Here is a 21,524-nt window from a genome sequence, read left to right as displayed (position 1 = left end):
GTAGTCAGTCACCTATAACCTGGCCCTGGGCACACAGAGTCCCCTGGGGATTGCTGGCCTGCCACTCTTGCCAAATCGATGAGCTCTAGATTCAGTGAGAGATCTCGTCTCAAAAAATAAGAGTAAATTGAGAGGACACCCATGTCAATCTCTGGTGTCCACACACATGTGCACATATGTATACATGCACCCTCCCAACATACATGCGCGCACACACACACACACACACACACACATGAAAATAAATTGGGGGAAAGAGGTTCCTCACAAAAAGTAAAACTAGATGTACCACGTGACTCAGCTATATGTTTATGCACATCAATGTCTACTGCGGCACTAGTCACAATAGTTAACAAACCTAGCTGCCCAACAATGGAGGGATGTATGTACACAAAGAATTTTCAACCACAGGAATGAAGTCATCTGCACAAAAATGAGATGACTGGAGATAATCGTATTAAATAAATTATAAGCCAGTCACAAAAGGACAAATGTTTTCTCTCATTTATGACTCCTAAGTTTAAATATATACATAAAATCATATATTTAATAAAACTGCTAGTGGGGGACATAGAAATCTAATGGGAGGGGTGGGGGTAAGAAAAATTTAGGGGTAGAAATATATGTTCAAAATACAAATGTATACTTGTATGAATACAATGCCCTGGTGTAACACAGTACCATGTACAATAAACATTTTTAAAAGAAAAAAAAAGGATCTGGACTAAGTCGAGAAAATCTTGTTCCAAACTAGCTTCCAGGACGGACCGGCGACATGAACTTTGGGAATGCTTCCATCTCAAGACGGTGCAAATTAGTCAATAACAGAATCTTCTCTGTGGGGTTGAGGATTAAATATTCCGAAGAAATGCGACGCAGGGCACAGACTTTAGCTGTTAGAGGGCTCCTCGGCTTCATTCGGGTCCGCCCTCCCCCTCGTTCAGTGACGGTGGTGGCAAACTGAAAATACAGCCAGGGATTAAGTTTAAGCTATGCAAAAACGAGGACTGGGGTGCGTGCCACATAGCAGCCACGCGTGTGACCGCTAGCCCCATCACCTTCCCATCACTCCAAGAAGCCTCTCTGCCAGCAGCTTCATCTACCCCAACCTCACGTCCTCGGGGAAGCGCCACTCCTCGGTGGCCGGGGTCGCACCGCCACGCCCTGGTGCAAGCCGCCGGTCCCCTCGCAAAAACGGCATCTCAGAGCCCGCAGGCGACCCTCCACGCCCTGCCGCCCCTCACCTCCCCTTTGTTGTGACGCCCCACGCCTCGTGAAGCCGCCGCACACCCCCGGAAGTGAGCGGGACGGAGGCGTTCCCGTCCTACCCCCTCCCACTCCAGCCTGGGCTGGTTCCTACCTCCTCCGCTTTCGGCCAGAAAGGAGGCGGAACTAATGGTCCGGGCCGTGGTTTCCCGGCCGGCCGGAAGAGCGGTGAGCACTGAGCGTCGCGCCGCGGGAGCCCGGGACAACCTCAGCGCTGCTCCCGCGACATGGCTTTCAATTTTGGGGCTCCTTCGGGCACCTCCGGCACCTCTGCAGCTACCGCGGCACCCGCGGGTGAGTCAGCCCCTGGACCTTCTTCCTCCGAGGATCGGAAGCCTTGGGCCCGTCCCCCCTCCTCCGGTCAGATCCCCTCCGGCTGGGGATCCCGGGCTGCCCTGGCACGCGGGACCCCTCGGGGAGGAGGGGGGCGCATTTGGAAAGGGCGGGCGACGGCGGGCGGGCGGGAGGGCCGCGGGCTGCTCAGGCTCGCCCTGGGGCTCGCACGGCGCGTGCATCCCGCGTGGCCCGGCCGCCGCGTCGCTTCCCGCCACCGGGGACTCCGCCCGGGAGAGGCCGGAGGCTACGCCCCTCTCTCCCTTCCCGGGACCCCGCGACCCCTCGTCCGCCTCGGTCTCCCGGCCCCGAGGGCTAAGGCTGGAGCCAGGCTCCCCGCAGCTCCCTCCGTCCCCTCCCCAGGCCGGGGTGGGGTGGGGTGGGTGCTCGACCCCGGCCCCTGGTGCCCTGAGCTCCTCTCCCTGTCCCCACCTCCTCCGCTTTCTTAACCGGTTCCGGCGCCCGTCAGGTCTATTCACGCTGTGAGGAGACCTCTTGCTGATTCTTGTAATTTCTTATCTTGCTTTCTTTGCCTTTTCTCTTCCCCTCCTCTCACCTTTTCAAATTTTTGTTTCTCTGCCTCCATGTCTATCAGGATTTGGTGGGCTTGAGACTGCCAACTCCACCGCCACTGGGTTTAATTTTGGGGGTTTCGGATTAACTGCTAACCCCGCAGTGAACTTTAATATTGGGAATTTCGGTGTTTCTACCACCTCGGCGACTCCGTTCAATTTTGGTAACAGTCTGACGAGTGCAGGTAGATACTGCGGGTCATGTGTGTGACGAGGGTCGGGGGCTGGAGTCCAAGAATGTTCCGATGTTCCTAGAGTTTGGGGGGGGGGGGTGACACTTGTCTAATAAGGAAAGGGGTTCGTTTCCTGAGGTCAAATTAAGTGTATATCAAGTTTTGACTGTCTTAAAAGATGGGTTTTTTTGGAAAGCCTGGAGAGTTAGAATACTCATTTGTTGGGTTTGCATTTAATCATACAGAGTACTGCTTCAAAATGATAAGAATTTGGAGTGGAATTTATTTTAAATACAACGTTTTTCAAATTACTAGCTGTAGTATAGGCTCAGCGTTCCCCTGGGATTCTTGGACTCCTGCAGTCATTTTTCATTTTTTATACATATTTCATCGAGATTTCATCTTATTGTCCTTGTGTTTCCAAGAGAAACAAGTCTTATACGAACAGCGGTGACCTGTCTTGGTTTTCAGTCTGTATGAGAATGTTTTTCTTCCATCAACTCGACACGTTAATATGTATTTCTGTAAGAGATGTAATTGTAGACTCTCCAATTCTTTGCTGCATTTTTGGAAAATTCTCGATGAGCAGTTTAATTTACCAGATGACATTGAGTTCTAAAAAGTACGATAGACGTCTTTGCATTCAAGAAGAGAATTACGAGGATTTTTTTTTTTTTTAATCTGCGGTTTGTTTGAAGATCATTAAATTTTTTCAGAACACAAATACAATGGATGTGTATGTCCCAATTTAAAGTAGGCTTCAGTGAGCTCAACATACAATGACCCTTGGAGAAATCTTGACCCTCAGCTGCTCGTATATGAATTTATCGTCCATAGTCTGTGTTCTACCACTTCTGCTCGTGCCAATTATATGCATCTGGTAAACATTACTTCCTGGACTTACTTGGAAAGTCAGGTCTTTTGTCCATTCACTTGGTTATGCATTGTTTATGAAGCCTTATTCTTAAGTCACCTTATTCTCTGAGTTGAAAATAATGTGAAATATACTCGAAAATCCCAAAGGTAAAGTGACTCATTAAGAAGTGTTGACATATCCCTGCCCTTGGTGTATTTGCCTTTCCTACTTTGCTTAAAATTGGCACTGGGCAAAACAAACCTTATTTTGAAATTTATGTTTCAGAATAAAGCAAACCACACAGTTCCACAGCAACAAATAAACCTGTTCGTATTTGCTTGATTCCATGTCCATTTGAAGTTGTCACTGTTGAGTTTGGAGTTGTACAGATATGATTGTGTTTTGCTTGCTTTCAGATATGTTAATTAACAGCCTCAGCAAAGAGCTCTAAAAATTACATTTTTTTTTTTTGTATCCATGCAGGTCTACTATTACTAATAAAGCACTTTTGGTAATTTGAAACAAGATAAGATACTGTGTAGTGTTTTTATTGTGTAGCCAATTTAGATAACATAGTTTTTTCTTTGAAAGTAGGAAGTTAAAAGGGGACTAAAGACAGTACTTCTCTTATTTTAGGTGTTTCATCAAAATGTTTAGCTGGCAGTATTGCAGTAGAATCTATAAGTTCCATGTGTACAATACCTATGCACTAATTTTCCAAATCTGCATTATAGCCTAGAAGTTAGAGTACTTTCCTACCTAGCATGTTCAAGGTCCTGGATTTAATACCCAGCACCACAAAAATGATTAAAACTTTTTTTTTTTTTTTTGAGATGGCTTTTCACTGTGTAGCTCATGCTCATTTAGAAGTTGTAATCCTGTATCAGCTTCTGGGATTGCAAACATGCACCACCACGCCCATCCTATGTTACAGTCTTGATGAGGCTCTCTGATTACAAGGAATATACAGGTTTGAGTTAGAATCTCAGACAACCTGGAGTATAACTCAGCATTCATGGCTCAAATGTTTTGAACGTCTTTGACAGCATATTTATAATTAGGTAACTACTATCAATACTCTTTAAAAATTGGGTTAGCATTTCATTCCATTCATACAGTGTTAGATATGTTAAGATTAACTTTGTTTCTAGACTTACTTAAAAATAAAATCTGTCAGAGTTGCCACAGTGTGCTCCGAGGCCCATGGTAGCCTCGGCTACCTTTCCTGCCACTCCACTTTTTTCCTCTTAACCTCCTTCTAGAAAGACATTCTTTACAGAGGTGAGCCTGTCGGTATGTTTCCTTTGGAAAATTGCTTCACACAGACTAAGGAGACATGTAAGCTAATGTAGATGCAATTGATTCATGAAAACTAAGGTTGCAAGCTGGCAAAGCCATCCTCTGCCATAACATGCCTGGTGCTACCTTTTTTGTTTTTTTCTTTTTGTTTGTTTTTCCAGAGTCTCAAACTCCCAGACATCCGCCTGCCTCTGCCTCTGAGTGCTGGGACTAAAGGCGTGCGCCGCCACCACCTGACTCAGAGCTACTTTTTAAACAGAATTCACTTTAAACAGCTCCCCTGTCAGTAAACACCTAGTCTCATTAACTTGATTAGTCTAAAGCATAGAGACACTTGAATTTGTAATAGCTAGTCTAAAGGCACATACATATCATTTTAGAGGAGGACCAAAGTCTTAATGTATTTTTGTTCAATCATGTTTCCCATTTAGTTAAAGGACTATGTATTGTATTGTGTTATTTCTATTTAAAATACTTCATTTGTTTCTTGCAGTGTATTAGTAATAGTGTAGATTTTTTTTTTAATGATGTTGGAAAAAGGGAAAATTGAGATCAGTATGTTCTTTGTATTTAGCAACTACTTACAAAAGCATTTGAAGATGAAACTCCCTCTGTGCATACACAAAAGAAGAACCTTTATGTTTTATCCTTTTCTTAATTAGGTGGGTTTGGAGGCTTTGGAACAACCACTACAAGTACAGGCTCTGCGTTCAGCTTCTCTGCCCCAACAAACACAGGCAGTACAGGTAAGAGGCTGTCTGAAGTCATCGGGAGCCGGTGAAAGCGCCGGTAAAAGTAGCTTACGCAACTCTGCTTTCTCATTGAAAGGCCTTCTCGGTGGCACCCAGAACAAAGGTTTTGGCTTCGGGACTGGTTTTGGCACAGCGACGGGAACTGGTACTGGTTTAGGTACTGGTTTGGGAACCGGCCTGGGATTTGGAGGATTTAATACGCAGCCGCAGCAGCAGCAGCAAACTAGTAAGTGGGGTTTTTATCTTGAGAGGTAAAACTGTAGCAGTAACAGTCAGCACCATTGCTTCAAATGCAGATTGTCTGTTTTAAGGACTATAAATAGGTTCCAAAGAATTGCAAAAGCTGCTTTTCATGCTTACGCTTGATAGGAATTAGAGAAAAGCCTGATGGCATGATTAGAACTGTAAGGGCCCTGTGTTTGAGGTCATTCCATTAAAAGTTTTGTTGTTTCTAAAAGTAATACAAATGGAGGAATCTGTGTAAGGTATAATTTATTATATTATACATATGGGGCAGGCACACCCTTGGCATGTCAGGACAGACCCTGAGCGGACTCCTGGGCACTGCTCCATTGGAAGAACTCTTGTCCCATCCTTTACAACCTGCCTCATCCCCTGTAGTTCTGTCGCTCCTGTGTGTGATCATAACTCCTCAGCTTTGCCGTTCTTAGATCTCTGCAGGCTTTCTTTCCTGTTATCGATTCCGGAAGAAATCCAGTCTTCTATCCTTCCGAGGAGTTCAGTCAGTTCTTTACCGGTCATTCTTCCCTAGTTTAACGTAGTGCTTGTCGTCTGTATCTCACTTGTTGAATGGGATCTAGGGGCTTGTGTATATAGATAGATTTGTTTTTTTTTTATTTGTCACACTGTCACAGGATAGCCTTTGTCAAGAGGTGTAATGTCTAATTTTTTTTGGTAACCGTTCCTTAGATCAGTTCATTTTTTAGGGGTTAAGAAGTAATGTTGATCGCAATTCATCTGAAAAGAACTTCACCTCACTTACGTGGTTCTGATCTTTTTTAAATGTTGGGTGATACAGTCAGCCCTGTGATTTCTCCTCTCTCCCCGACCCCCAATAGGGCTTGTCTCTCCAACCCTTTTTTCCTAGGAGTGGGTCAGCAAAGTCTTGCTTCATCAGGCTCAGCCTTCTTGGTCCTCTGTTTTTTAAAAATTAGGCTGCCAAGCATTTAAACTTTATTTACTTTGGTCTGCTGTGAGTAAAAATGGGCCCTCTGGAAGAGCAACAAGCACTCTTGGTAACTGCTGAGAACTGTCTGTTTTAGTTCATTCACTCATTTATTGATTGGATTATTTGTTTGATTTTTATTTAATGTTATGAGGTTTTGTTATATATTTTTGGATGTGACTCCTTTATTGGATCAATTGTCAAAGATTTTCTACTATTTTGTTGGTTATCTTCCCTCTTGTAATTATTTTTGCTATACAGAAGCTTCTTAATGTCACATAATCTCACTTGTCAGTGTTTATGTGTATTTGTGTACATATATGTGGAGGTCAGAGGTCAACACTGGATGTCTTCCTCTGTCATTCTCTGTCTTATTTTTTGAGATCAAGTCTCTGACTGGAGCTGGAATGTGCTGGTTTGGTTAGACCAACTGGTCAGCTAGTTCCTGGGATCCGTGTCCGTCCCCCCCCCCCACGCCCCTCTTCCCCAGCACCGTGACCACCGGTGTGTGCTCTTCCCGCTTTTGCCCCCTCAGGTCTCTGTGCTGGTGCGGCAGCACTTTCTCCACAGCAGCCCCTCGCCTTGTCTGCATCTGCCTTGAGGAGAGAGAGACGACTGTTTACATTTGTGTCCTTACTGACAGTTACATGCAGGCTGGCTGAGCACTGTCTGTTCAGTTGCTCCTGAGTCTCATTCATCGGTTCTAACAAGGTCTGTCGAGTGCCCCTGGGTCTTTGCTGGCCACCGAGCATTCTTGACACTTGCCTTAAGTGAAATCTGGTTGTCCCTGAGCATAGTGTGTGTTTGCTTGTTTTTCTTTTCTTTTTCCTTTTCGAAAGACAGGGTCTCACTCTGTAGCCCAGGCTGGCCACAAACTGCTGGCCTGTTTTTCAAGTGCTGGTATTATAGCTGTGAGCTACCCACACATGATTGAGCATACTGTGTTCTGTTTAACCCTCTCAGATATAAAATGTGAAGAGAAATTTCCAGATTATTAGGGGTCTTAATTGCTATTTTAAAGGGTTTGAATTTCATTTGTGGATTGTGGCACTATTGTTTTATTTTTATTTATTTATTTTGTTTGTTTTGTCTCCCTCCTTCCCAGGCAGGGTTTCTCTGTGCAGCTCTGGCTGTCCCGGCTCTCGCTCTGTAGCCCAGGCTGGCCTCGAACTCACAGGGATCCGCCTGGCTCTGCCTCCCGAGGGCTGGGATTAAGGGCGGGGCCCCCCTGCTGGCTGCTTTCCTTTCACAGCTCTGCTGGCCTGAGGTGCTCTCTGCTGCGGCGCTTCCTGAAGCGCGGGTCAGCAGTCTGGCCTTTCTCCTAACTCTGCCATCCGTTTGAGTTCTCTGTGGCATCTGCAGAGCTGTTTCTCAGACAGCCGTGCCCTCTGCCCTGCACTCCAGAGGGTCCGTTACACCTGAGACCCTGACAGTGGCTCAGGCGAGCTTCCCACAAGCTGTGGCTCATTGAGTGTGCCTTTCGGCTGTTTCCACCGTGGTCCTCTTTGACGTCTCAGGCTTTGGACAGCTGACGCTCGCTTGCTTTTCCTCTGGGTTCTGTCCTGTCTTGGCTGCACACCCCTCCCTTTGTAAGAAAATACAGAAATCGGTTCCTGAGGTAGAGTGTGGACAGCTGGGAGGGATTTGCCCCCCATCCCTGAATCTAAGCGTTCTGGCTTGGTTGTGTGGTGTTTTGTTGTCCCTGTTCAGCTCTGGGCGGCCTCTTCAGTCAGCCTGCACAAGCCCCCGCCCAGTCCAACCAGCTCATCAACACTGCCAGTGCTCTTTCCGCCCCGACGTTACTGGGAGATGAGAGAGATGCCATCTTGGCCAAGTGGAACCAGCTCCAGGCCTTCTGGGGAACAGGAAAAGGGTATTTCAACAACAATATTCCTCCCGTGGAGTTTACACAGGAAAACCCCTTCTGCCGATTTAAGGTACCAGTTGTGTCTTTGGTCTTCATTTAAAGAGTGACTATAAGAGAGACAGTAACTTTCAGATGAAAATGACATTTAAAAGTGTTTTCATGGTTCCTTAGTATTTCTTGAGAAAGGTGTGTTTACACTTTTTATTTTAAACAAAAATTATAAAATTAAAGTGATGTTTGAAAAAGTGTTTTGTGTGGTTCGGAGTGTGACGGGACCGAGGAAGGTGTCGGCAGAAGAGGAGCAGTGGCAGGCTGCCTGTGGTGATGCACACCTGATCCTTCCTCAGCTCGGGTGGACAGAGAGGGACCGGAAGTCGGGCCTCCTCAGCTGCCGGGCAAGGTGGAACCAGCCCCACCTACAGTAGACCCTGTCTCAATACAAACAAACAACCCAGGGCCGGCAGCTGACTCAGTGGAGGAAGGTGCTTGCCCCCCGAGCTGATGACCTGAGTTTGACCCTCTCCCCAAAGCACATGGCAGGAGACTGACCTCCCTGTGTGTGCAAGGCATGCCCCCTTCAATAAATGAAAACAAACAAAAAACAAAAGAAGGCATGGTCTGCCTGTCACTTTAAAGGTACTAGACTTAGGTTGTGTTCCTTAATGGTCAGGGAAGTGCCTCCCAGCCAGTGCACGGGATTCTCCTAGGCTACATGTAGAACCCTGTTACTGTTAGATTTGGATGCCAAAGGCAAGCGAAGAATGATGGCCGTCTGCTGTGTTCCGCCTCATTGTCTGTAAACAACTCTCATTGAAATTTGACTCCAGGTAGTCTGTGCTTTAGACAGTGGAGTGTCTCCTTGACTGCTTATTTTTTCCTTCTTTGTTTTTGCTTTTTGTATATATGTGGTCTCTACCCCCCCCCTTTTTCCTTCAAAGAAAAACTCACAGAAGAGAGGCTCTTGCTGTAATAGTCCAGGCTGACCTTGAACTCATTATGTAACCACGGTTGGCCTCAAACTCATGATCTGTGGCTCCCACATTTTACCCCAGGATACTTTTGAGAAAGGGGTAAGAAATTTAGATAGAAGGATAGAGGGGAGAGAAACAGATGGAAACACAGGATAGCCTCCGGAGGACCTGGATCCTGATCCACCAGCCCCTTCTGTCTCTTTTTTAGAGGAATGCCAAGGGGTGGAGCAAAAGACCTCCACCTAGCTCAGCCCAATCACCTAGAAACCATGCACATGGTCAAGCAATCCTCTAATACAGCTCTGCTGGATAAAGCAAGTCTAGGAACCTTTGTGGACCTCCATAATGATCCTCCTGCCTCAGCCTCTTGAGTATTGGGATGGTAGGGCTACACCACACCCAGCTGGCAGTGTATTTTCCACATAACAAATCAATATATTACAATCAAGTTTATACTTCATCCTGCCTTTTTTGGGGGGGGCGGGGGGGGTGACGCTTGGGAACCAAACCCAGAACCTCGTGTATGCAAGTCACATGTATGCTGAACCTCACTCCAGCACCTCAGGACCAGAGAAGTAGTGCAGATGTTAGACTTTTCAGATTTTTGGAGTATTTATATACATAATGACATACTTTGGGGAACTAGGAAATTCATTTATGTAGCTTTAGCTTGTACATATAGCGTAAAGGTAATTTTATACAATATTTTTAGTATGTTTGTGTGCTGCGACCCATCATACAAGGTCAGCTGTAGAATTTTTTGACTTGGGACATCATATTGGCACCAGAAAGTTACAGAATATGGAGCGCTTTGTAGTTTAGTTTTGCACACGAGGGTTATTTAAAATCTGAGTGCATTAGTTGAAATTTTTAATATTGTTTAGCAATAAGATATGCAATAGTGGCCAGGCGGTGGTGGCGCATGCCTTTAATCCCAGCACTCAGGAGGCAGAGCCAGGAGGATCTCTGTGAGTTCGAGGCCAGCCTGGGCTACCAAGTGAGTTCCAGGAAAAGCGCAAAGCTACACAGAGAAACCCTGTCTCGAAAAACCAAAAAAAAAAAAAAAAAGATATGCAGTAGTAAACATAGGTAGAAGTATCGGTTTAAGTGTTTTAACTTTTCTTTAAAAAGTTGCTATATAATGTACATAGTAAAATGTATAAACATACACGTGAACTAACTTTTATTAAAGTTGCATGTAAGTGGTAACAAAGGACAAAACATTCCTAGATGTAAGCTGTTTTTAGCAATGTGTAACTCCTTGTATTTAATATTATGTAGTCTAACTCTTACTCATTTAATATTACACTAATAACTTGTTTTATCAAGTTTTATTATCTGTAATCATAAAACAATAGACATTCTTTATATCATTAGTATCTTGACAGTGTGATTGTACTTTAAACATAATTTATTTGTAAATTGTTTCTTTAAAATTTAGTTCAAGATTCATGAGTCCACTCTATACTGAAGTAAGGACATGCAGTCCATTACTTCTGCAGTTATGTTTATGATATAGGAGTTGCTCCAGTGTATCAGAAACCTCCAAAAATGAAGAACTATCAAAGTCTTTAAGAGGAAATTCTTTAGTTACTATGTTGGGGAAGAAATTGAAATTTCACTGCTTATGTTTGGGGAAATGAAGTTTATTTATAATATGTGATGTCTCACAGATGGGTTACCATTTCCATCATTTTAGCAGATACTAGCTATCAAATATTTGGTATTGTTAAAAATCTGCATTGATTTTTGATCCTTTGGTTTATTTCACAGGCTGTAGGTTATAGTTGTATGCCCAATAATAAAGATGAAGACGGACTAGTGGTTTTAGTTTTCAACAAAAAAGAAGCCGATATTAGAAGCCAGCAACAGCAGCTGGTAGAATCCTTGCATAAGGTTTTGGGTGGAAACCAGACTCTTACTGTCAATGTGGAGGGCATTAAGACACTGCCAGATGATCAGTAAGTATACAAGCGTATGGCTTGTTCCCTTGTGGCTTTTGTTGCTGCTGAAACATAAATCTCAGTGGACTGTTTTCTCTAGTTGGTGATTATTACAGAAATGTTGAAAAGTTTTTTCCTTTAGTTTGGATTTCCTATCCGATGCTAGCTTGTAGCTTGTAGATAACTTAGCATGTAGATTTCCATTCAGGAGCAGCAGGATGCATTGTGGCTGTACACAGATTGAACGGAGCATTTTAATAACTGACTCCTTTTGCTTGTGTTGGATTTTGTTGCTGTTGTTTTTGGTGGGTTTGAGATGGTCTTGCTGTGTAGTGCTAGTTATCCAGAAATGCATTCTGTAGTCCAGGCTAGAGTTGAAAAGGGCAGTGCCGTGTCCAGCCCGGTCCCTGCTCACTCATGGACATGTGACGGCTCTCGTCCTGTCCTTTCTCTTTTCTTCTCGTGGTGGGTACTCTACTTTGGATATGTAAGGTTGGATGGATTATGTCATTGCTATTCTAGCAATATCCGGTGACTGACTCAGGTTGTACTTCTGGGGTCTTGTCTGCAGCGAGCAGCCCAAAAATTTTGGCAGAACCATCAGAGTAAATAGGGGCGGGGAACAGTAAGAGACATTTGATAAAGATTATACTGCTGAGCAGATCTTCTCAAAAGATAAGTTCTATCTTATTTAGCCACCTCGTTTTGTTTTTTGTCATTAAAGTTGATTTACAAATTAGCCTAACGTAGAGGTTTACTTTCAAGATTAAAAAAAAAAAAAAAAAGACTTCTTGTTAAAAACCTGTTTCTGACAGCATTCTTTTAAAACATCATTGTGCTGTGTTTGTATTTGTGGCTGTGGGTCACGAAGTCGGTGTGTGATAATCCGGTTGTTTTCCTCTAGGACAGAAGTTGTCATTTATGTCGTTGAACGGTCTCCCAATGGCACCTCGAGAAGGGTCCCAGCGACCACACTGTATGCCCACTTCGAGCAAGCCAACATCAAAACACAGCTGCAGCAGCTCGGGGTGACACTTTCTATGACCAGAACGGAACTGTCTCCTGCGCAGATCAAACAGCTCTTGCAGAACCCTCCTGCTGGTATGTGCTGGAGTTTGTCACATGTCTGCTTATTTGGAATGTATTCTTGAATATTGTCTTTTAGTCAGTTGTAAGTTTAAATTCTATAGCTAATACAGTTATTAGAAATTTGGGGAGGTAATAAAAATAATTCATAATGCATCTGCTTGTAGATAATTCACTTGAAATGTTTGGGGTTTGTTTTAACTATTTAAGTAAGACTTAAATGTGATTGCATTTTTTAAAAAAAGTCTAAGCCAGGCGGCGGTGGCGCATGCCTTTAATCCCAGCACTCAGGAGGCAGAGCCAGGCGGATCTCTGTGAGTTCAAGTCCAGCCTGGTCTACAAAGTGAGATCAGGACAGGCACCAAAACTACACAAAGAAACCCTGTCTTGGGGGAAAAAGTCTAGATACCCTAATGAAGTAGCCTGATAATTCTAGCTTGTCTCCCTTCCCTAGAGGTAACTGTTAGTAGCACTGGACTCCACTGATCTGTGTCTGTGGTTTGAAATGTAGGCATATGTGCATGTAATACAAAAGGGTTCTGCATTGTACATTGCTGCAGCCTGCCTTTCACTTACAGCATTTCTTAGTATCTCTCATGTTCATTCTTGAAGATGAATTTTATTCTATTTAGACATTCTATAGTATTCTATAGGTATACCTTACTTTACCTAATTCAATATTGTTTCTGTGCATTCACCATTCCAAACTAAGCAGCAGCTAATATCTGTAGAGATGTATCGTAGAACACACGTGTATATAGTTTTTTAGAATAAGCTCTCTGGTACCTGGACTCTGAGCCGTTGGGAGATGGAGTGCAGAAGATCATGAGTTTGAGGCCATAACCTGGACTGCATAGTGAATTAGAAGGCGGCCAAGGCGACACAGTGGCACCCATGCTCTCCTCCACACCAGGAAGTCCACTAGACTACAGTTCTGACAAGGAGGCTTGAGTCACTGGGTTATGCTTGTTAGGTGTACTGGCAAAATGCCCTTCAAGGGACTTTCTACCAATTGTATTTACAGTTGTAAATTGTAAAGTATTGTCTCCCCCACCTGCTGTAGCAGGAAATTAAAGAATTGCTATTTAGTCTGTGTTTTCCTGATGAGCAGGCTGAATATCTTTTCATACTCCAGAATCGCCTTGTTATGTCCTTTGTTTCCTGTTCAGTTCATTGCGCTCTTCGTTATGTGGGCTCTTCTGTGTTCTAGAGGTAGATGTGTTACACTGTCTGTTGCAGATACTTCCTTTCAATCCATATTTATAAAATCAGTTTTGCAATGATCATTTTTTAAAAGTAATTCCTCAATATGGCTTCTGAACTCAGTGTCTGATTTTAAGAAAGTGTTTCCCATACACAGAAAATCATTTTTTAAAAGAATATTTTTGTTTGTGGTAGGTGTTGATCCTATAATTTGGGAACAAGCCAAGGTGGATAACCCCGATTCAGAAAAGTAAGTGTTTCGCCGTCTTACTTTATACACAAACTGACACTTAGCAGAAAGGAGGCAGACAGATGTGGGCTCTCAGTTGTATTCTCACATTTGAAGAGTTAGTTTCATTGCTTTTTAAAACAGTTCTGCCATGATAAAGCAGCAGGATGAGGTGAAACTCGGTAGGATTCCTAGTCAGCTATTACACTTTCATTTATAATGAAAGTTTTTAACGGAACTATATTTCTTCATTGGTAAAATAGGGAGGTTGTAAATAGCGTGGTAACTCTTGATCTCAATGCTGTGGATTTAGAAATTCATTGTAAAATTGCATGAGGTCTATAATGAGATGTGTCTTGTTGGCTTTAGTAATAGGTTCTGAAAAGTGACCTTGCATTTTAGATTAATCCCTGTGCCGATGGTGGGTTTCAAAGAGCTGCTTCGAAGACTGAAGGTTCAAGACCAGATGACTAAGCAGCATCAGACCAGATTAGATGTAAGCATTCCGTTTGCGTTCTCTGTCCTGACAGTGGGGAGTCAGAGATGTCTTTAGCATCTTCTCTGCTAGCTTTTCTGATGGGGAGCTGGTACGCTGGAGATCAACAGTGACAGCTTCATGCACCTGCCGTCTTTATGGTAGTAGCCCCTGCACATACACTTTTTTTTCTTCAATTTTGTGTGTATGACTGTGTATACATGGTCTATACACCACAAATTTGTGCAGTACGCTTGGAAACCGGAAGAGGACATAAGATCCCCTGGAACTGGAATTACAGACTGGTGTGAACTTGGAATTGAACCTGGGTCCTCTGGAAGAGCAGCCAGTGCTCTGAACATCTGAACCAACTCTCTAGCCCCATAAATTTGATTTGACATATTTTATGAGTTTAGATTTATCTAAAGTCATCTTTTTTAATTCAAGGATTTAGCAAGCCCAATCCTGATTAACTTCTAAAATCAAACAAGATCTGGGTGTTCTGACTATGGATTTACCTCCAGGTTCTCTTATATGCAATTCCAATTTCATTAGACAGAGGAGCAAGCTCACCGTTTATAGCGTGGTCCCTTTAATTGTTGGCCAGTTCTCTGAAGTTCTCTTACACTGATCCAGCATTTCTGTGTGTGTAGCCACTGTGTCCCGGAAAAGCCCTACAAATATTTACACGTAATTATTTTTCCTTTTCAGTGTTTCTTTGTCCAGAAATTCCAGCGTGATTACTCTTGGGCCTAAATTCCAGACACTTTATTATGTTAGGCTGGACACACTGAATTCATGAGTGGGGTCTGGAGAGACAGCTCACTGGTTAAGAGCACTGGCTGCTCTTCGAGAGGACCTGGGTTCAATTCCTAGTACACATGGCAGCTTACAACTGTCTGTAACTCCAGCTCCAGGGAATCCCACACCCTCACACAGACATACATGCAGGCCAAACACCAATGTACATAAAATAAAAATAATTTAAAAAAATGAATTGTTAGCTTCAAACTCATTATGTAGCCAAGGATAACCTTGAACTTCCCCTGCCTCTGCCTCCCAAGTAGTGAGATTACAGGTGTGTGCACATCACTACACCTGGTGAGAATTGACTCCTAATATTAAATCATTTTATCCTTGAATATGGTACAGCCTTTAACAGTGAGGCCTGTCTCTGTCCTTTAAACTAGATATCCTCTTCAAAAATCTTAGACATCCTTTTTTGGCTGATTCCCAAATTTTTAATAAATTTGTATGATGAACACAAACACCTAATTTTGTCCTTTGACCCTTCATAATGTCCTGGTGTTTCACTAAAAGTAATGGAGGCCACACCTGGTGGTACAGGCCTGTAATTGGAGCTACTTGGGAGGCTTAGGCAGGAAGATTCAGGTTCAAGGCCACATTGGGCTGCAGAGTTAATTCAAGGCCCACCTACCTGGGCAGTGTAGTGAGATCTTGTCTCAAAATAAAATGTGGAAAGGGCTGTACTTAGTGGTAGAGTGCTTGTGTGCTATATGCTAGGCCTTCAGTTCATTTCACCCCAAACGAAGGTGGTCTACATAGGTGGGCGCAGTAAAATAGCCTATACAACCTTTTTGTCCTCTTTAACACTCAGTGGCATAGAAATGAATTATGATAGGGACAGCTCTAGAATGGAATGGATTGGAATGCTTTAATGTAATGGAGAGAATAGAATGTCTTTGGCTAGGGGGTAGTGCCATTGTTAAAGTGCTGAGCATTATGAGCTGATTTCAGTCCTCAGAACCCATAGGAAAAAACCGGGCATGATAGTGCTGCTAGGGAGGCAGGGACTGCCCAGCCAGCTCAGCTTCCTGGACAAATTCCAGGTCACTGGGTGACCCTTCATCTCTGATGACACCTGAGGTTGTCCTCTGGCTTCCATACAAGCATATGCATTGTACTCTCAGAACACAACCGTGTGCACACATATGAAGCCCACCCTGTCAAGATTAAGATAGCCTAGGGCAGACAGAAAACATCACTAGCCAGAGGATACAAGGAAATGTATTCACTTTTAGGACTTATATCATTCCTTTTTCTCTCTGCTCTGATTACCCTAGCCAGGTATTCTGTACCAGGATATGGAGTCTACTGGTCTTCCCAGCTCTACCAACTCAGACTGGTCATCTGTGAACCCTAAGCCCAACAGTGTTCATAGATCTTAACTTTTTCCATTCAGGCCTGGTTATTGGATCTATTCTGATGTACTATTTAAAATTCCTTATTTCTGAAAAGTTACTGTTTTTTCTGTGTGTTGCCTCCTCACTAAATATCTTAAAGCTGTAAATAAATCTTGGAATAGATTTGTAAAGAAGGAAACAAAATACAGAATTATGAGGCTGGATAATGGCTCAGCAGTTAAAAGCTTGTACTGCCTCAGAGGGCCTAGGTTGGGTTCCAGATACCCATATCAAGCAGCTCAGAGCCACCTGTAACTAACTCCACCTCTAGGGGATCCAGTGCCCTCTCTGGACTCTAGTGCATCTACACAGACATGACATACACACATATACAAAGAAAAGGAAATGTAGAAATAATAAAATTAAAGATAGTGTTTTGAGAGATGGCGCTCGAGGTTATCCGAGAATCAGGTTGTCCATGTAGGTGGGCCTGGTAAACAGCTGCTGTGTCCTACTGGATTTATCCTCAGAAACATTTCTTTCAACAGATCATATCTGAAGATATTAGTGAACTACAAAAGAATCAAACTACAACTATGGCCAAAATAGCACAATACAAGCGAAAACTCATGGATCTCTCCCACAGGACCTTACAGGTAGTAATTTGGAATTCCCTCAGTGTTTAGAGGGGTTATTTGTGAAATATATACCAAATAAGGAAATGTTTTTTAAATAGGAAGAAGACCCAAAAGCTGGAGGATCCTCTGGGTGGGAGATAAGAGTGAAAATAGTATAAAGTTCATCTCAGTGACAGGTGACAGAAACAATTTGGGTACAAGGGAAGGTATGAAATCGATGATTCCTGGTTCCATAAAGTGGAAAGCATTTTTGAGTGCAGGAAAAGGAATGTGGCTGGGTAGTAATGATTAAAACCCAGTTTAACAGACAGAATGGAACAGCAACAAAAGGTGAAACCGTAGTTTCAAAACGATGAAAACAAGTGCTACGTACCAGATTCGATGGGACACGAGCAAAAGCCTGCATCAAAAACACCTGATAAAAATATGAGCTCACTGTTAAGAGATTTTAGAAATATTGAAGTAAGCTTAAAACCTCTAAGAGAGAGAGGTGAGGAACCAGCGATACATCAGAATAACAGTAGACAGACCTGAAAAGCTGTCCTGTGGAAGACCATCAGAACAGAACCATCTCAGAGGGAGAGAAACATCCAGAATCAGGAACAGTGCCACACACATAGACCTAAATAATAAAAGATGATTTTCTAACAAATAAAAATGACTGAAAGTAATGGGCAGCAAAGTGAGGAAGCTGGTACCTGCCCAGAAAGCAGGGGGAGAATCACTCAAGTCCACGTGGAAAACCCCCAGTGTAGCTGATTTCATTGTTGAATTTTGTCGAGCTAATAAAAAGCTAATTTTTGTGTTATTTTACATTGATGGCTTCCTTTTTTCCTTTTTGAACAATTTCATTGGGATATAATTCATATACCATACACTTACCTCACTTAAAGGATAGGGTATACCATTTGTGAGTGAGTAGTCTGTTTTCAGTGTTTACAGTCCCATGCAGCCATTCCGGTGAGGAGTTTTAGGATATTTTTATCATGCTACAGAGAATGTCCATGCCTCTCAGTCAGTGGGAGTCACTCACCCATTCAGCCCACAGCTACTCCTGCTGGGCAGCCTTTTGCCAGTGCTTGGCTGCCTGTATAACTCGGAGAGTGGTGAGATGCTCACCTGACCAGGAGGCTAGAGGCTACAGTGGACTGACCAAATCTGGATGCTGTGGTACATGCCTGTAATTCTAGCACTTTGGATAGGGCAGAGGATGTGTAGTTAAGGTTATCCACAAGACAAGTTTAAGGCCACTTTGGGCTACGTGAGTCCTGTCTAAAAACACAGAAATGATTTTTATTTTTTTCAATAGTCTTTGAGTTAAAAAACGGTAAATTTACAAACAGCATTGATTTTAGCTGTGTTACATTTTATACAAAGATATTTTCTTTGGAATGTAGCAGATGTCTAAAAGCACTTCAGAGTAAGCGTGAAGCACTTGGATTTTTTTTAATGTTTGGGTTTTTACTGTCTGAGGCAGGGCTTCAGCTCTGCAGCCTAGGCTGGCCTGGAACTCTCCTGGTTCCTCAGGCCAGCCTCAGACTTGTCCTCATGCCTTCCTTAGCCTCCCAAGTGCTAGCATTTCCAAGCGCCCTTATATCAGTTCTCAGCCAGTTTTTATCAGCAAGTCCGTAATGGATTTTAAAGAGCATTCTGCTCGCTCGTGTGATGGTGTGATGTCTTGTCTTTTATAGGTTCTAATCAGACAGGAAATCCAAAGGAAGAGTGGCTACGCCATCCAGGCTGATGAAGAGCAGTTGCGGGTCCAGCTAGATACTATCCAGGGTGAACTCAATGCACCTACTCAGTTCAAAGTAAGCACTTGGAAGTCGATCCCCCTAGAGGTTGTCTGAGGTGATCTAAACAGAGTTGAGCCATCACACAGGAACGTGGAGCATTGTGTGTCTTAAGCATTTGTTCGCACTAGTTAAAACTTCCTAAAATAAATTCTCAGTCATGGTACTTTTGGCTTGCATTAGTGCTTCCAATCAAAGACCTGGGAGTTGTAACTAATGGTTTTGAAGCCATCATCTTTAGGAGTAGCTGTGATTGTTAGCGCTTGTTTCTGACTCATTTTTAGGGTCGCCTAAATGAACTGATGTCCCAGATCAGGATGCAGAATCATTTTGGAGCTGTGAAATCTGAAGAAAGGTATTACATAGATGCAGACCTCTTACGAGAAATCAAGCAGGTAAGTGTCAGCTCACAGCTTCGTAGCCATCAGGGTGGGTGCTGGTCAACAGCAGAAATACTCACCAATTAGAATGTGGAGAAATTGTAACCTTCAGGCACCTTTAAGTAATGTAAAATAAATAAAAAAAAACACCAAAAAACAAAACAAACAAACAAAAAAAACATGCTTCCTCAAAAAATTAAAAGTAGGCAGTGGTGGTGCACACCTTTAATCCCAGCACTTGGGAGGCAGTGGCAGGCGGATCTCTGTGAGTTTGAGAACAGCCTGGTCTACAGAGCAAGTTCAGGACAGCCACAGATACACAAAGAAACCCTGTCTCGAAAAACAAAAAACAAAATTAAAAGTAGAATTACCATATCATATGGCAGTTCTGTTTATTTTTGAAAGACAAGGTCTCACTATGTAACCCTGGTTGGTCTTGAACTCAGAGATCTGACTGCCCTGCCACTTGAGTGCTGAGATTCAAGGTGTGTGCCACCATGCCCAGCCAGCTCTATTTCTGGGTATATACACCCCAGGAAGTTGAAGGCAGCAATCTGCACAGACACTTACACACCTGTGTACTTACACATGTAGTAGAGTGTTACTCCCTCCTAAAGAGGAGGAAATTCTGACACATGCAACAACATGGATAGATCTTGAAATATGTGGCCATACAAGGAAAAGTATTGTATGATTGCCCTTCTGTGGAGCAGTAACCAATGATGTGAATGTACACAACATCCCTGCACACTGAACATGGTCCACGTATTGTTACGCCACAGGAAAGTGCCAGATATCTATAGAATAGAAGTGCCAACGGGCAGACAGCGGCAGAACTCAGGTCACTGGGAAGGTAAATCTCAGGCTTCCTCCATATCCTCTCGGCTGCATTTTATCACAGTCTAGATGGTCTGTATGTATGTGAAATTGAGAAGCTGGGACTGGGGATTCGGCTCAGCTGGTAGAGAGTGCTTGCCTACTGTGCATGGAACTATGGGTTCAGTCCCCAGCACCACAGACGGACACTGTGGTAGTGCACACCCACAGTCCCAGCATTCAGGAGGCCCTGTCTGTGAAAATACAGAAAACACGTTTTAAAGATACTGTTGATGCATACTTGTCTGCTCTACCTGGTTTTAGAGTGGTCTTGTGCTGATGATCACTGTCCCACTGTGCATGCTGCTTGTATTTAGTCACTAAGTGCTGTATTGTGAGTACTTTGTGAGTAGCCTTCAGTTTAACAGGACAGTACACTCATCTTTTATTTTCTTTAATTCATTCTAGCATTTGAAACAACAACAGGAAGGCCTCAGCCACTTGATCAGCATCATAAAAGATGACCTAGAAGACATAAAACTGGTAGAACATGGATTGAGTGAAACCATCCACAGCAGAGGTGCTGTCTTTAGCTGACCATTGACAGACTTGTTCAGAGGTTCAGAAAGTGCATCTTGTCCATCAGCCCTTCCTTACAATGACCACATGGACAGGAAAAAGAATCCTTTTCCTCACTGGGATGTTTGAGGTTCTTGAGAAATTACTGTACATTAAATCGGAAATGGACACCACAAAGCTCTTCAAAGGGAATCTTTGAAAAATTTATATCTAAAATCTATATTTACTTAAAAAAACAGTACACAGTTACCCAAAGTGTATGCCCTGTTGTACATTTTACAACAGCACTAGGCATAGTCACAGTGGTTCCTGGTTAGTCTCCATTCTCCTTTTCCATAGCACAGAATGAAACATGGCTACTTCCTACCTAACAAAGGAAGCTGTAATTACGTGGCTGTTGGAGACTGCTCCGGAGTGTAACTGCATTTCAGCTTCTAGAGCTGGGAAATCATCGGTGGAGAGTAAAGAGAATCCCAAGTATTTCATTTGATTTGTGTGGTTTTCCTTCGGTTCTATGAAGACTTGAAGATATATTTTTATATTATTTTACTTATTTGGAACTTACAGAACATACCTAACCAATTAGGATTTAACAAAAATCACCGTTTTTGCAAACTTTTTTTTAACTTTTTATTTCTAAAAATGAAATCTTTAAAATAAATTATTAATTTGCAATTTCATGTAGTTCTGTCCTGTGGTGTTTTGTTTAAGGACTTGTCAGTGCTGACATTTTGGCTAGAATATAATAAATGAAATCATCTAGGATGAAGAGTTCCCTTGTACATCAGCATCTGAAACAGTGGCTGAGTAGACAATGTAACTCTTGCACAGCGCACCGCTTTTAAATACGACTTCTGACTGCAGGACTCACCTGGGATGCAGCTGTTGACACCTTCCCAAATGCTGCAACTACGTTACGCTTCTGTGTGGTGCTTTGGCTTATACTTTGGCTTATACGAGAGA

The 21,524-nt window shown here is 43.1% G+C and overlaps 1 protein-coding gene, 1 long non-coding RNA gene and 1 other non-coding gene across 5 annotated transcripts; 1 reads left to right on the top strand and 2 right to left on the bottom strand.

Annotated features, from left to right (window-relative positions):
* Positions 1 to 296: 296 nt before the first annotated feature.
* On the bottom strand, positions 297 to 1,491 carry LOC143267656 (uncharacterized). Of its 2 annotated transcripts, none has more exons than XR_013043028.1 (2): positions 1,361 to 1,491; positions 297 to 960 (listed from the first exon to the last, which is right to left on the bottom strand). It is a non-coding gene; the product is annotated as an uncharacterized LOC143267656 (long non-coding RNA). The 2 variants fall into 2 exon arrangements; XR_013043027.1 differs by lacking the exon at positions 1,361 to 1,491 and adding an exon at positions 1,059 to 1,308.
* Nup54 (nucleoporin 54) lies at positions 1,423 to 21,241 on the top strand. Of its 2 annotated transcripts, XM_016005760.3 has the most exons (13): positions 1,448 to 1,560; positions 2,195 to 2,356; positions 5,162 to 5,245; positions 5,328 to 5,477; positions 8,148 to 8,374; positions 11,049 to 11,236; positions 12,123 to 12,319; positions 13,703 to 13,757; positions 14,139 to 14,232; positions 16,904 to 17,011; positions 18,685 to 18,804; positions 19,071 to 19,181; positions 20,451 to 21,241. In XM_016005760.3, exons 1-13 carry the CDS (start codon positions 1,494 to 1,496, stop codon positions 20,577 to 20,579), a joined length of 1,692 nt encoding a protein of 563 aa, XP_015861246.1. In that variant the 5' UTR covers positions 1,448 to 1,493; the 3' UTR covers positions 20,580 to 21,241. The 2 variants fall into 2 exon arrangements, with proteins under 2 accessions (XP_006987282.1, XP_015861246.1); XM_006987220.3 differs by lacking the exon at positions 2,195 to 2,356 and having other exon boundaries at positions 1,423 to 1,560.
* LOC121821038 (small Cajal body-specific RNA 4) lies at positions 6,273 to 6,413 on the bottom strand. The gene has a single exon (XR_006061741.1).
* Positions 21,242 to 21,524: the final 283 nt, after the last annotated feature.

This window comes from Peromyscus maniculatus, chromosome 10, assembly GCF_049852395.1.
Source record: "Peromyscus maniculatus bairdii isolate BWxNUB_F1_BW_parent chromosome 10, HU_Pman_BW_mat_3.1, whole genome shotgun sequence".
Lineage (NCBI taxonomy): Eukaryota > Metazoa > Chordata > Mammalia > Rodentia > Cricetidae > Peromyscus > Peromyscus maniculatus.
Note: the sequence above shows the minus strand (reverse complement) of the source record. Positions and strands in the feature narration are given on the sequence as shown.